General features: G+C 33.4%; 2 protein-coding genes across 3 annotated transcripts; both read right to left on the bottom strand.

The window, feature by feature from the left end:
• Nucleotides 4752–13013, bottom strand: LOC110271831. Of its 2 annotated transcripts, none has more exons than XM_021123346.1 (7): nucleotides 12938–13013; nucleotides 7905–8152; nucleotides 7532–7735; nucleotides 7349–7441; nucleotides 7132–7239; nucleotides 6078–6471; nucleotides 4752–5108 (listed from the first exon to the last, which is right to left on the bottom strand). In XM_021123346.1, exons 3-6 carry the CDS (start codon nucleotides 7694–7696, stop codon nucleotides 6085–6087), a joined length of 753 nt encoding a protein of 250 aa, XP_020979005.1. In that variant the 5' UTR covers nucleotides 7697–7735; nucleotides 7905–8152; nucleotides 12938–13013; the 3' UTR covers nucleotides 4752–5108; nucleotides 6078–6084. The 2 variants fall into 2 exon arrangements, with proteins under 2 accessions (XP_020979005.1, XP_020979006.1); XM_021123347.1 differs by having other exon boundaries at nucleotides 12948–12981.
• Nucleotides 9150–11541, bottom strand: LOC107640353. Its single transcript, XM_016343879.1, has 4 exons — nucleotides 11196–11541; nucleotides 10024–10945; nucleotides 9447–9918; nucleotides 9150–9386 (listed from the first exon to the last, which is right to left on the bottom strand). The coding sequence occupies exons 1-4, from the start codon at nucleotides 11539–11541 to the stop codon at nucleotides 9150–9152; spliced, it is 1977 nt and encodes a 658-aa protein (XP_016199365.1).

The following is a 14905-nucleotide window of genomic DNA, read 5'->3' as shown; positions in this document are numbered from 1 at the left end:
TTTTTGGGGTCAGGATGACGTGGCTTAGGGACCGGATGACACACACTCCTGATGGATCAGCCCCTGAGACACTCTGTCAGTATGCCCGATGCTGCTTGATGATGCTGATTGGGGGGCTTTCGGTTCACGAACAAGTCGGCTACACTTGTGCTTTTAAGATGGCTACTGCTGTTGGAGGATTTTGATCGGTGCAGCCAGTTGTCATAGGGTCTGCACTGCTCTGTCATACGTACCACTCGTTGTGCACCATGGCATCGCGTGATGTGACAGACATTGCGGGTTGTATGTCGCTTCTTGTATCGTGGATCTACCATAAGTTCCCGTCTTTTAGTCCGGCGGGGTACGACGTGGTCAGGTTCCCACTTGCTTATAGGTATGTGCATATTGTAATTAATTTTTAATTACCATGTAGTAGACACGTAATAGATATTGGGAATATAATTAATGAAATTTTGTTAAACTATCTTTGATCTGCGTAGGTTGGCAGGGCTAGGGTAGCAAACAGAGATTGTCATGATGACAGGATCCAGAGTCTGCGTTATCGTATCGATGCATTGACATTTGAACAGGTACGATAGAGTCTGGTTTATGTATTTTTTTTCCATGCATTGGTGTATCATTTAATTAATTAAGATCCTTTAACGTTATGTCAACAGTTCCGATGTACACCTTACGATGATGTCCAGCTACGTCAGATTGCGCATCCAGGCTATCAACCCAGTAAGTGTGCAACATGACAGTCTTGTCAGACTAAAAAATCACTCTTTTATCACCGTGTCTGACTATTCCATTGGGATAAACCACCATAAAGAAGAATTGATTATTCTCCATCAGAACAAAACAGAAAGAAGAGAAAGAGAATAATGGTTTGTGAATTGTGTGAGACGAGGTATTGGGATGGTCTCTATAAATAGACTTATTCTACAACATATATTGGGTACAGAGACATCTATATCATAATACACATATCTTGGGTGTTGAGACCCTAATTATAATCTTGACGATATTTCAGATGCTGAGGGGTGCATTAGGAATCTGCGTTTATCTCGGATGCAGTGTATCCGATATATGCTCATTTTTATATCACGGTTGCATCCGAGATATGACTCATAGACGCCCTATCAAAGAACGGGGTCTGTGCATCCGAGATGTGATCATTTTCGACAATGATCTTCAGCATTCGAGATATGACTGAAGATGTATTTTTGTAATTACTTCAACGTTTATTTATTTTCATAAATACTATATTTATTTAATTTAAATAAAAAAAATCCCCCCTAGCAATGCTGAGTTATTAAATGGGAAAAAAATGACTACATTCTAAACAAAATATTGACTGTTTATACATTTTCTTTTATTTAGTATTTAGATGATGTTTAGAAAGGTTAATAGCTAGTGTTTAGAAAGATTTGGGTGTTAACGTAGTCTTTAAATGATGTTTTTATACAAAAATACAAAGTGCATTACTGAAGTACTGAACTGAATAGTATCTTAAAAGATAAGTACTTGTGATCATGAAATAGAAAGCTGCTAACACCAAACTCAAACATTAGGTCTATATAATATATTATCATCATGATTTTATATGTAAGTTGAGAACAAGAAAGCCAAAGAGAACACATTTAATATAGGGAAACAATTCTTCAAAGCTCAAGAAATCACAGTAACAGCCAAAACACACTGAAAAGTGACACAATAATGGGCCAACCCTTTATTTAGTAGAGAACTATGGGATGACCTCCATTCACAAAGTGACCACAGGTATTTTGATTTAATCATCACCATAGCGATGATGATGCCTGTTGCGATGCTTCTTCTTCTCATCTTTATAGCAATTAAAAAAGTATGTACAAAAATAATAAAATTCAATTTTTAAATCTCTATTTTTATTTTTATTTTTTTAGAAACTTTCATCCGCTAGTGAACAAAATACAAATAAATGTATGATGTACAATTACTAAATTTTAGTGATAAAAATGTCTTATTTTAATTATCTTACTTTTAAAAGTTACATCAAAATCAAACTTTTAAAATCTTTTTAAATATGTATATATAATATTTAGTTTCTTTTTCAAATTTTAAACTATCTTAAATATTTTTTCGTTTTAATCCTTGAAAAGTCACCAAAAAATCCTTGAAAGTTATTTTTTGTTCGACATTTTAAATATTTTAAGATTATTTGTGGTGGTTTAGTCTTAAGAAATTCTTAATTCTCTGACAAAATCCCTTTAGATATACTTAAGAATGTAGAAGATGGATATAAAGTATTAGCATCCTATTATAATAATTCTCAACCCTATTCCTTTTTTTTTATTTCATTCAAATTTACAATCAAATTGCATTTAAACATAATCAACCTTCTGATCTCGCCTGACCAAAACTTGCAAGATAACTATAGCTTGCTTCAAGTCAACAATCTTCGTGGGATCGACCCTGACTCACTCAGATATTACTTGGATGACTCAATACACTTGCTGGTACAACAGTACGAAAGTGTGGAGATTCGTGCTACCAGTTATGTTGCATATGACTGTGTCTTTAATGATTTTATGTTTCAGTAAACAAACACCACATATGTACTACCGTGTTTATATCTTGATGGACATGTACACTAAAACAAACGTCATATGTCTTAATTTTGTAAAGTTCAAAGACCTCAATGTAATAAAATTTTCTTAACAACGAAAAGGATTAAGTACGATTTTGGTCCCTAAGGTATAAGCCGAAAATTTTTTTCATCTCCAATCTTTTTTTGCATACAAAATCGTCCCTAAGATTTAACTTAATTTTAAAATCGCCATTCGGACTAAAATACCCTTCTCCTTCACTAAAATACCCAGTTCCTCTCCATCACAACAGTATCTCTTCTTCTTTTTCTTCTTTTTCATCATCAATAGCACAATAAGAAAAAAAAAAAAAACACAAGAAATCAAAGAACAATAAAATCAGAAACACAAAAACAATGAATTCAAAGAAATAGAATCAGAAGCACAACAACAATAAAAACAGAATGAAAATCAGAAGTAGAAGAAACAGAAGCCATCAATCTCTGGTCGCCGCCGCCCTCAGTGGGTTGGTTCTACCCTCGTTCTTCCTCCCCTTCGCCGTCCGTCGAAGGCTAGCAGCCACCAAAAGCGCCACCTCTCCCTTCCCAGAACACGTCATAGTGCCATGCGCCACATCGAGGGATTCGAAGCTGAAGACGACGAACTTGAAGACGCTTCTATCGATCCCACCACTCTTCGCTCTCCATCTTCCCAACCTCTTACAATTGACCTCACTCCTCCTACCCCTATCGATTCCCAACCCGATCCCAAACCTGCACCATCCGATCTCCCAAAACTGCCGCCCACCACCTTCGATTTATGGGATGAGGATGAATTCGAAGGCCTCCCCATCGAACACCCCTCCTCCGATCACAATGCTTCCTACTCCAATCCCACTTCCTCTCCCACCCATCCCAACGCCAAGCCTCCTCGGGATTCTCTTTCTCTCTCAACTTTAAATGCTCTATGCCTTTTTTGTGTTTTGTTTTATTTTATAATTTTTTAGTTAGGAGTAATTTGGTTATAAAAATTAAAATTTTGGTAAAAAGAACGATTTTAAAATTAAGTTAAACCATAGGGAGGATTTTGTATGCAAAAAAAGGTTGGGAACGAAAAAAAAATTTTCGACCTATACCTTAGGAACCAAAATCATACTTAACCCAAATGAAAACATCAGATCCCAAATTTCTTAAAAATCTATTTAAATATATATACTCATGATTTATTTTTATCAATTCTTCAATTTTATGATTAACTATTTCCTTCAATCTTTCACCTAAATTTTAAAGTTACATGTTAATAAAAAATTAATGAATAAGTTAGTTCAAAGTCATCCTAGTTAAGCAAAATGTTTAACAAATTATTGAATTAGCATTAATAACTGCTGCTGCAGAATGAGAGTTGACCTATGAACCATGTCACTACAACGTTTTCAAGTTGAAGCAACATTTAAAAAGTGTTGCCTAAAGGCTGACAAAAAGTTGCTTTTGATCAATGGCAACACTTTTGGGCCTAAGGCAACGTTTTTTGTCGGCGTTGCATATGCAGCCGTTGCCTTATATCAAGGCAACACTTTTTTGTTTCAAAAGCAACGCTTTTGAGAGCAACACTTGGTAAGTGTTGCCTTTGGTTGAAAAACAACAACACTTCAAAGGTGTGTTTGAGACAACACTTTTGCAGTGTTGTCTCTTCTCTCGTATTTTGGTCACTACTAAAAACTGTTGTCTATTTGCAATAAAATGCAACTCTTTTACGTGTTGCTTATAAGTTGGAATTTGCAATCCTTTGAAGTGTTGTCTATTTGCAATAAAATGCAACTCTTTTATGTGTTGCTTATAAGTTGGAATTTGCAATCCTTTGAAGTGTTGCCTATTAGTTTTGAATATGCAACCCTTTAAAGTATTGCCTTTTCTTTTGGATATGTAACCTATACAAGTGTTGCCTTTTCTTTTGGATATGCAACCTATACAAGTGTTGTCTAATATTCAAAATATGCAACTAATAAAAGGGTTGCTTTTTTGATAAAAATAAAAATTATTTTTGTAATAAAAATATAAAAAATAAAATTTACAATAAAATTTTTTGTTCATACATGTGTAATTATTTTAATTAATAAATAAATTTGTGCATAATAAAAAATAATTATAAAAGAGACAAAACAACTAATAATAAAATTCTAATTAAAATAGATATTAAAAAGTCCAATTAGTATTTCTAATACATATTCATCAATAATTCTCAACAAAATAATAAAATTCTTGTCTAACAATAATTGTCATAACAAAATAGTAATTAATATTTATCAAAAAGATGTCAATCTATTTGCATATTTTATATCTATGCTTGACTTTGTTGGAACAATCTGATAGTGTGTGGATCCAAAATCAGTGCCAAATGAAAGCTTTTTGGTAACATCAGAGTAATGGTATGATGAACTCAAAATCCTATTGCCTCCACTGAGTCCAATAACTGCTGCAGTAGCCATTGTTATACTCCCCTAATAACTATGTGCGAGTAACATCAAACTTCCCTATTAAGGCAATAATTCTTAACCTGTGTCAGCTGAAAATACAGGTGTCAGAAAACTCCCAAATTGTTCAAAGTTCTAACCATATGATTATCCATAAAATAGTAAAACAACACTAATAGAATAAAATCAAAGGAACAAAATAATTCAGGATCCATATACTTCAATTTTTTAATGTAGAATCCATTGAAACAACTTATAAAGTTACAGCATATAAAAGCAGAAGTTCCCAAATGAAAAACAAACACATAAATGAATTGGGGTTTAGTTAAAGTTGCATTTAAAAAAAAATTGAAACATAAAAGGTGCAATAACGGAAAATGATGCATGGTATGTGTTTGATGAAGTACCTGAGTAAACTGAAAAAGAGAAATGCAATTCAGATAATGATGATTGCTCCAAAAAAGTATTAGCTTAGTAGTTCTTATTTAGAATCATAGAATTAGAAGGAACAAGGTCACAGGAAGAGACTTCACTCACATAACTGTTTGGTGTGGAAGGAAATAACGTTGCTGCTATATTAGATTTTTCTCTTTTATTTTTTAATAATTATTGTTTTATTATCACTATCATATAAAATTAATTAATTTATGTTTGAGAGAAAGCAACAGAGAAATAAATGATTGAAACATAAATTTGAAGGGGGAAAAATGAAAAGATAAAGATATGAAACAACTCCCTTGACAATTTTTGTCATTCCTGCGAATGAAACAGCAGTTACTAGAGTCTGTTGCAGTGACAACACGCATCACTCCCCAACATAGCCACATTATTTCAACAATAAGGAAAAAAATTTCTTCCTCACAGTAGCACAACGCTACAAAAATAAGTAATTAAAAGGAAAAAGAAAAAAAGATGATTGATTAAAAATAGCAAGAGTGTATTGCAGAAGCCACCATGAAGTAAGATGGCAGAAGACAGAGAAAGCAAATGCCAAAAATGTTGATAGTCCATTCCCAATAAATGATAAATCACAAAAATTACTGCAAATTTTTTTGTTATACCTGGTCATCATTTTGGATCACGAGTTGATGAGGAAGGACGATCGTTGCCATTCGGACATTGCTTACTATTTATATCATGTGTTGATTCCTTGGCTTGTAATAAAGACAGTATTTCATCAATATTTGTGCCAAGAGAACTCTGTTGCAAGAGAAGCTTCACAAGATCCTCCAAACTTTGGACTCTATCTTTTGTCTCATGAAGTTCAGTTTTTATTGAACTTATAGTCTCTGCATGTTGTTGCTTAATTTTAGCAATCTTCCGTTCTTTCTGCAGAGATGTTTTTGTGATTGTCCTCCCATAACATCGAACTCTTCCTGGTTGTTCTTTGCCAAATACTGTAGTAAATGCTTTCTCGGGAGTGTCTCCAGCTTCTTGGTGGCTCTTAAGTTTATCCTATTAAAAGAAAACATAACAATTTTAGCTTGTTTCACTCACTGATTCTCATGCTTCTTTCTAAAACAGCCTAAAAGTAAAGGTGTTATGTCATGGCTATTTCCTCAGTTCAAGAAGAAGCATAGCAAGAATGTGATGATGAGTCCCCCAAACATAACTGAATCTGAGGAAGTTTCTCAAGTTCTTAAGGACATGTGAACAGTTTCAATTGAGACATTCAAGAGGGAGTTAATGGAAGCAAATGAGAGTAGGGATGCAGCATTAATGGAAGTTTCTGAGATGAGAACTTCATTGGGGGAACTTTTCTTGTCGACTAGTAGGAATGCAGCATTATTCTTCAAGCTTTCTTTGTGGCAGCAAAATGCATATGGTTGCTGCATTTGTTGGCATTTTCTTTCAACCCTCCATTGGGAATCTTAAGGGTAGAAGAGAATAGGAGCTTTGATCCTCAATACATGGAAGATATGGTTAATGATAGGCAGAGATCACAGGGTCCAAATAGGGTTAAGATCATGGTGAATCCAGGATTTTATGTTCAGGATAGGATCTTAAGTTTTATATAGGACAATCTGACTTAAAATGATACTGTAAATTAAGGCAGTTCTACTTCAGATCAATTTGTAAATTAAGGCAGTTCTGCTTCAACTTATTATGACTTACAATAACAGCTTGTGTTCCTGAATCAAGATCTTTTCCTTTTCGTCCAGTTCGAGTTGCAACAAACACATCAACCTGTGATGGGTCTTCTTTGTTCTCATTCATTTCACGCTACAAGTAAGGGAAAAGAGTATTAAAAATGGCCAAAAATAATATTTATCTAGTTTTAAGATGGTCATTATACAACAAGAAAAAACTTATAAAAAATCAAAATTATTACCATTTCATTACGCACTCTTGCAAAACTTATAGGTCCCATTCGATGTTGATGTTGTTGCTTTTTACGATTTTCAGAATTTAAACGAGATAGAGCCTATACCCAACAAAATTAAAGGGAGTTATATGTAATAAACCAAAAGCATCAAAAAGACAAAGAAACAGAATTATTTATTCTACAACTCACCTTAACAGAAGGAATACTCCAATATGCAATTAACTTTCGAAATTGAACTTCTGGAATATCTAAAGGGCAATTTTTCAGCATATCTTCAATGTTGTTATATATCTCAAAATGCTTTCCCTTGATTCTTGTTTTGTAACCTTTCCAAGCTTCTCGAACACCAGTCATCACCCACCCTTTCCCCTCTTTTGGAAGAATGAACTTTGACTACGAAAAAGTACAAAACAAAATTTAAAAATGACAATTCAAGAACACTAAAAACAAAGACAACTGCAGCATAAAACAACAGCTATATATTTTCACAAAACTATAGCTAAGCCATACAAAATTGAAAATTTTCAGATCATAAAAAATAGATGAGAAATAAAACACTTACGTTAATATATTTCCATATGCGCTTTTTGACTTTGAGGGGCACAGCTTTCTAACTAGTGTACATCAATGTTATGAAATCACTATTCCTTCCCATTGTTCCAATAAAGTAAGTTAAATCCTTCACTCTTCTTGGAGTTGGTCCCACTGCTTGTCCTTCATAAAAAGTCACCTCTTCTCTTTCTTCCCAACTTCTTGCATGAATTTTAGCACACCTTGTTTTTTCTCGTGTCCTTCTAGTCTTTGGAGTATCTATAAATATGTGCAATTTAACCATTTAAATAAATTATATAGCTATACATGCTAATGAATAAGTAAAATGATAATTATGTATAAAGTACAGCACCTTTAACATTGTTAGTTTCCATAAGGTGATTGTCATCACCATGAAGAACTGCATCTTCATATTCACCAACATAGTCCTCATCATCCGAGAAATCATCATCATCATCTCCAACTTCATTAGCATTTGCTCCACTATGTTCCTCCTCTCCTTCCACATGAATCCCATTTGTCTCCAAAAATGTATCAAGTGTCATGGCTTGACAACTTGATTTTGTATTTATCTTCCTAAGATTTTGTTGCTTTTCTTGAATAGATCTTTCGTTTTCAACACTTGGTTCAAAATCGTCATCTTCTCTTTCCAAATGAATCCCATATGTCTCCAAAAATTTATCCATACCCATGGATGGACGCTTTTTAAGATTTTCTGATTCTTCTTCACTAGCTACAATTTTCTAGTTTGGCGTACTTTTCATTCTTTTGGAAATTGGGACTTCTTTTTGAGTGCTTTGCTTAGAAGGCATAGGAGTCACTCTCTTTTGTCCATGACCACCAGCCATCATGGGAGAGATAAAATGCTGCTTCTTAGGAATTTCTGCTGTATTTTTCTGCATGAATTCCTTGTTGCTTTGATACTGTTTTACCAGTCTTCTCCGCTTTGGAGTAGTTCTTGTTTCCATTGTATTTCTGAAATAAAACAAAATAAACATATTCTATTAGAACCTTAAAAATAAAAAGGAAATAAAATTAACCAGTTATGCTATAGCTGTTGTATGTTAATAAAAAAGAAGAAAACTACTATTTAATAGAAATAAACAAGAAGGCATGCCATAAGACACATATATAAAAAAAAGTGATACATCTTTCATTCCACTTCCCTACTGTTTAATGCAATTAAAAAGTTAAAGTATATACATCTTTCATTCCACTTCCCTACTATTTAGTGTAATGAAGAAAAAAGTATAAATCATTCAATGTCGTCTTCGGAATTATCTTCTGATTCTGTGTTATCTTCTTGTGAAAGAAGAACTCCTTTTGAAGCATCTATAACAACTTCGTGCAAGTCACCCCTAATCAAATCAATTTCACCATTATCATTGGGTATAGAAGGACCCATTGACTGGTCATATGGCTCTTTTTCATAAATAGCTTGGGGATCAACATCAGCTTCGTCACCTATGTTAAATAAATCCCTTGGAATTGACTTCATAACATAATGTTTATTTTGATCAAATGGATCTTACACATAGAAGCATTGGTGTACTTGACATGCCAACACAAAAGGCTGTTCTTGATAGCATTTTCTGTTAAATTGAACATATGAAGAGCCATAGCCATCCTCTTGAGTCTCATACCAGTCACATCTAAACAACACAACCTTAAAATTGTCAAAGTAGTCTAACTCAATTATATAATTTATTCTGCCATAGTAGGAAACTTTTGCACGAATTGGATTTGGATCCTTTGCACTTGCAAAGCTCGTAGTCAACGCAACTAAAGTTACACCACTATTTTGCGTCTTGCGTCTTGCCTCACGTTGCCTAGTATGAAATCTATACCCATTGATAAAATACCCCAAATATCTTTTTGCAATCTTGTTGGGCCCTCTAGAAAGCTCCTTAATCCAATCTGGAACATTCTGACGCATGGCACGTCCTTTAAACCATGAGGAAAAGGTCATAATATGGTTCTTAGCTTTCACCCAACTTGTTCCTTGTTGATCAGCCTCATGCTCTCTAAATCCAAAATTAGGATTTTCGTAAGTAAAACCTAGATATAATACTATGATTCATAATTAAAAAAATTAAAAGAAATGGACAGTTCAATAAATGGACAGTTACCTAACATAGTCTTCAATTTTTCCACAGTTCAATAATATATAACTATGGGCTTGGTTTCGAGACTTGTCGTCAAGAGAAAAAAGCTCACCCTTCTTTGCTCCCAATGGACAGCCTTTCTTAGGAAACAAAATTGGAAATGAATGTGGAATTTTCGCTTCAAAGTCATTAGCATCATTATTCCGGGGTATTCTATTCAATTTTGTTTGAACACCATCATGTAAATAACGTGAGCAAAAAGTCAAACACTCATCAACCAAGTAGGCCTCCGCAATAGATCCTTCAGGACGACTTCTATTTCGAACATATGACTTCAAAGTACACATGTATCTTTCGGGAGGATGCATCCACCGAAATTGAACTGGGCCGCCTAGTCTCACTTCATTAGCCAAATGAATAGGCAAATGCATCATTATGTCAAAAAATGAAAGAGGAAAAATCCTCTCCAATTGGCATAGTGTTATCACAATCTCTGCTTCCAATTGATTTATCTCTTCTAATGTGATAACCTTTTGACATAACTGACGAAAAAAAGAGCCAAGCTGAATTAAAGGGATTGCGACCGAATCTGGAAGTATACTTTTGATGGGAATTTGCAGTAAATAATGTAGCATAAAATGGGTATCATGAGTCTTGTAACCAGATACTTTTCTTTCTGCAAGATTCACACATCGAGAAATATTTGAGGCAGCACCATCAGGTAGCTTTTCTTTCTTCAAGACATCACAAAAAATTGATTTCTCAGCTTTAGTCATGGAGAAACATGATTTTGCAAACTTCACTTTTCTATGACCTCTTATTTCTTTTGGATGAAGATTCTTACGAATGCCTATTTCTTGCAAGTCATATCGAGCATTTAGGTGGTCTTTTGTCTTGCCAGATATATCCAAGAGAGTTCCAAGAATACTATCAACTATATTCTTTTCTATATGCATTACATCAAGATTGTGTTTTGATGTGTTATACTTCGAGTAAGGTAAATCAAAAAAGATTGACCTTTTCCTCCACGGGCCTTCATTCACATTTTTTTTTGTCTTCCCAAAGGAATTCTCCATAGAATCTAAGACTTAAAAATTCCATGCCCTCTAGCAACGGTGGAGCTTTTCGATGTTCTTCTTTTCCATTAAATGACCTCTTATTAGTTCTCCATGGATGTTCCTCGGGCAAAAAAATACGATGACCCATATAACACATCTTCTGACTATGTGTAAGATAACTAGAACAAGTCCCATAGTTACAAGAAGGGCAAGCTAGTTTCCCCTTTGTACTCCACCCGGATAACATTGCATATGCAGGAAAATCACTAATTGTCCATAAGAGAGCTGCATGCATTTGAAAAGTTTTATTTCTTGCGGCATCGTATGTTTCTATCCCAAGTTCCCATAACTCCTTCAATTCCTCAATCAATGGTTGCAGGTACACGTCAATATCATTTCCTGGCGATTTTGGTCCCGGGATCAACAGAGAAAGCATGAAGTATTCTTGTTTCATGCACATCCATGGTGGCAAGTTATAAGTCATTAAAATAACCGGCCATGTGCTATGAGATATACTCATGGTTCGAAACGGATTGAATCCATCGCTCGCCAAACCAAGTCTCAAGTTACGAGGTTCCTTGGCGAATTCTGAATGTCGGTTATCAAAATCTTTCCATGATTGACCATCGGCAGGATGCTTTAGCTTTCCATCCTTTTTACGCTATTCCTGATGCCAACTCATATTCTTAGCGGTCTTTGAGCACATGAATAGCCTTTGAAGCCTGAGAATTAGGGGAAAGTGCCGTAATGTCTTTGCAGGAATGTTGTGAGCTTTCTTTGAAGATATGTCACCTTCAACTACCGCAGGCTCAATCCAACGAGAAGTTTCACATTCATGGCAACATATTTCATTCTCGTGCTCTTTCCAATATAGCATGCAGTCATTTGGGCATGCATCAATCTTTTTATAATCAAGACCTAAATCTCTCACCATAGCCTTAGCTTTGTTGAAAGAAGAAGGGAGATTCAAGTTAGGAATAGCCTCTTTCAACAACTCCAGGAGGGAAGTGAACGAGGCATTGTTCCATCCATTTAGACACTTCAACAAGTATAGTCGGATGGTGAAAGATAACGTAGAAAATCCCTTGCAACCAGGATATAGTTCCTTGCTAGCCTCGTCAACCAAATTATAGAACTTCTTTGCATCTTCGTTCATACCTTCTTTTTCTCCCTCAACATCTGCCACATTCCTAAACCTTTCGTCTAGCAAGCCTTCAATGTCATCGCATGAATAAATCTCATCGGTATCACCAGTATCGACATCCATACCAATTATACTTTTTCCATGATTAACCCATTGTGTATAGCCCTTGACAAATCCAAAGCATATTAAATCGCTATAAATAGACTCTCTTTGACCCCAAAGGAAGTTGCAATATTTTGCACAAGGACATAGAATTTCCTCTCCTTGAGGATTTTCAACGGATTAAGCATAGTCCAAGAATCTATTAACGTCGTCTCTAAACTCTTGGCTATGTCTTGGTAAACTCATCCAGTTCTTGGATGAGTCCTGGGAAAACCTAATTATTCATAGTGATATTACTATTAAACTAAAAATGATTATGGTCTTAAACACCAGCTAAAAACAATTTTCTTTTATCAAAATGGAATCTGAAACTTGCTATATATGCACGGTTGCTCAATATAAAATATATAAAAAGAAATATTAAAAAAATGATTTTATATTTTAAAAGAAATATTAATAATTCTTTTATTATTCTAAAAAAAATATTAATAATTACTTTTGAAAAGATATATTTTAAAATAAAAATGCTTTTATATTTTAATTTTTTAATAAAACAATCAGTATTTTGTTACATAAAAAAGTGCAAAAGAATAACATAAACATGTAAAAGCAAATAAGTATAAGATGGACTTACGAGGTCATGCCGCAACAATTTGCACTTAGTGTTTAGCTGCGTATACCCAAATATGAGTGAAGGAATCAATTTAATTAAGAAGGAGAGACCAGAAGAGATGAGAAAGAGTATGAATGAAAATGAATTGTGACTTGCATAAAATCAATCTGATTCTGCACTTAGTGCAGCTTTTATATACACAAGAGAGTGCAAGTTTTATATAAACAAAAGCACTATTAATACTACTGCCATTTTATTCTTTGTAGCTGTCCATCTTTTGATATATTGCTGCAAATCACATTCATGAATTTTGTACATAGAGGGAACAAAAGCTTTTAAACACTATTAGCAAGGCCATTAAAAAAATATAAATAATTTTGATTAATATTTTTAAGATACTTAATAACCAAATATATTAATGTGGTTGTGATTAAAAGCTTGGAAGGTCAACAAGAGAAGTAGAGAAGGAGAGGATTGAAGCTCAACAAGCAGATGATCAAATCTCAACGAGTAGAGAATCGAAGCTCAACGAGGAGAGGAGCAGAGGATCGAAGCACATTGACGAGCAGTGAAGATCGAAGCACATTCACGAGAAGAAAAAAATCGAAGCTCATTAGCGAGCAGAGATTGAGATCGAAGCTCAATAAAGAAATGCGCATCGTCATCAAATGGATTGAAGAACAACAGAGGAACGAAACATTTGGAATGGATTGAGGATTTTGTGATTTTATTAATTGAAATATTTTAGGAATTTTTTTAGGGTTGTGGTTTTAGGAACGAAACATTTTGGAATGGATTGGGGTTTTCTTCTCCCACTTTTTCTCTTTCTCTGCACACCATATAGTTTATTTTTGTTTTTTAAAAAATATTAAAAAATTTTAAGCAACACTTGAAACGTGAAGTTTAAAATAAATCTAAAGGCAACTTTTAGAAAAAGTAATATATTATTTTTATAATAGTTATTTTTGTATATTTAATATAGCAACATTTGATAAGTGTAATATATAAATATTATAAATGTTGTTTGTTTAATTTATTAAAGCAACGTTTTTTATATGTTTTTTAAATTGATCAAAAATAACACTTATTAATAAGGTGTTGTATTAGCTTTATTTTTTTGTAATAAATTTTAAGTGATGCTTTTAACCACTTTAGACAACACTTTTTAAGGGTTATTTATCGCACATGTTGCAATAGCTCAAAAATGTTGTAGTGTGTCATTCAAAAAAATAGGAAAAAAAAAGATAAAAAAAATATATAACTCTCGTGTTGTTCGTTTATTTTTATATATCTTTTTGTGATGGATAAATAGAATAGTAATATTAAAGTTCGTGAATCTTAATCAACATATATAATGACAAGGAGTGTTAGGGGACAGTAATTTTTGTGATTTGTAACTATTAAGTAGCCATTAATGATGTTTTTAATAGTGTGAGATTTTATCCAATAATATGAGATTACTCACTTTTCTTTTGCTGGTTAGATGCTGGTCGAAATTTAATAAAGTTGTTACCCCTAGACTTTTCCTATAATGACATTTTGGATTAATTTTGTCATTAATCAATAATGTTGATACCGTATGCATTTTAATAAGTAGTAATATCGACAATATCAATAATGAATAATACATATAAGGAAGGATAGGTGACAACATCATCTAAAACTGAAACCCTAATTCTAAATCAGAAAATGATTTTAATCTTATTCTTATTACATGGTATGTTAAGAAGAATAGAATGGAACAATGTTCGGTTGGTAAATAGTTTCATTTAGAAAGGTAAAAGTGAGAGAAAAAAAAAAGAAGAAAAAGAAATGATATTGTATTTATAAGAGACTATTTGTCCCAATTAAAAATTTTAAAGAAAATTATTTATTCTAATTCAATAGTTAAGTGACACGTTAGTATCTATTATCTAATATGTCATAATTCTACCATTACAAGATAATAGCAAATTATTGTCATTCTCTAATACTAAATGTGTAAATTAT

Source organism: Arachis ipaensis, chromosome B05 (assembly GCF_000816755.2).
Source record: "Arachis ipaensis cultivar K30076 chromosome B05, Araip1.1, whole genome shotgun sequence".
NCBI lineage: Eukaryota > Viridiplantae > Streptophyta > Magnoliopsida > Fabales > Fabaceae > Arachis > Arachis ipaensis.
This window is presented reverse-complemented; position numbering and strand designations above follow the sequence as displayed.

What these genes read in the sequence shown, in the direction of transcription:
- LOC107640353 (XM_016343879.1), bottom strand. Translation starts at nt 11,541, where the DNA reads ATGACTTATAACTTGCCACCATGGATGTGCATGAAACAAGAATACTTC. An exon ending in GATGTGTTATATGGGTCATC is followed by an intron (nt 10,946 to 11,195) that starts GTATTTTTTTGC and finishes TAATGCATATAG; the next exon opens with AAAAGAATATAGTTGATAGT. An exon ending in CTTTTGTGTTGGCATGTCAA is followed by an intron (nt 9,387 to 9,446) that starts GTACACCAATGC and finishes TATGTTATGAAG; the next exon opens with TCAATTCCAAGGGATTTATT.
- LOC110271831 (XM_021123346.1), bottom strand. Translation starts at nt 7,696, where the DNA reads ATGACTGGTGTTCGAGAAGCTTGGAAAGGTTACAAAACAAGAATCAAG. An exon ending in GGAGTATTCCTTCTGTTAAG is followed by an intron (nt 7,442 to 7,531) that starts GTGAGTTGTAGA and finishes TGTTGGGTATAG; the next exon opens with GCTCTATCTCGTTTAAATTC. An exon ending in CAGGAACACAAGCTGTTATT is followed by an intron (nt 6,472 to 7,131) that starts GTAAGTCATAAT and finishes TTCTTTTAATAG; the next exon opens with GATAAACTTAAGAGCCACCA.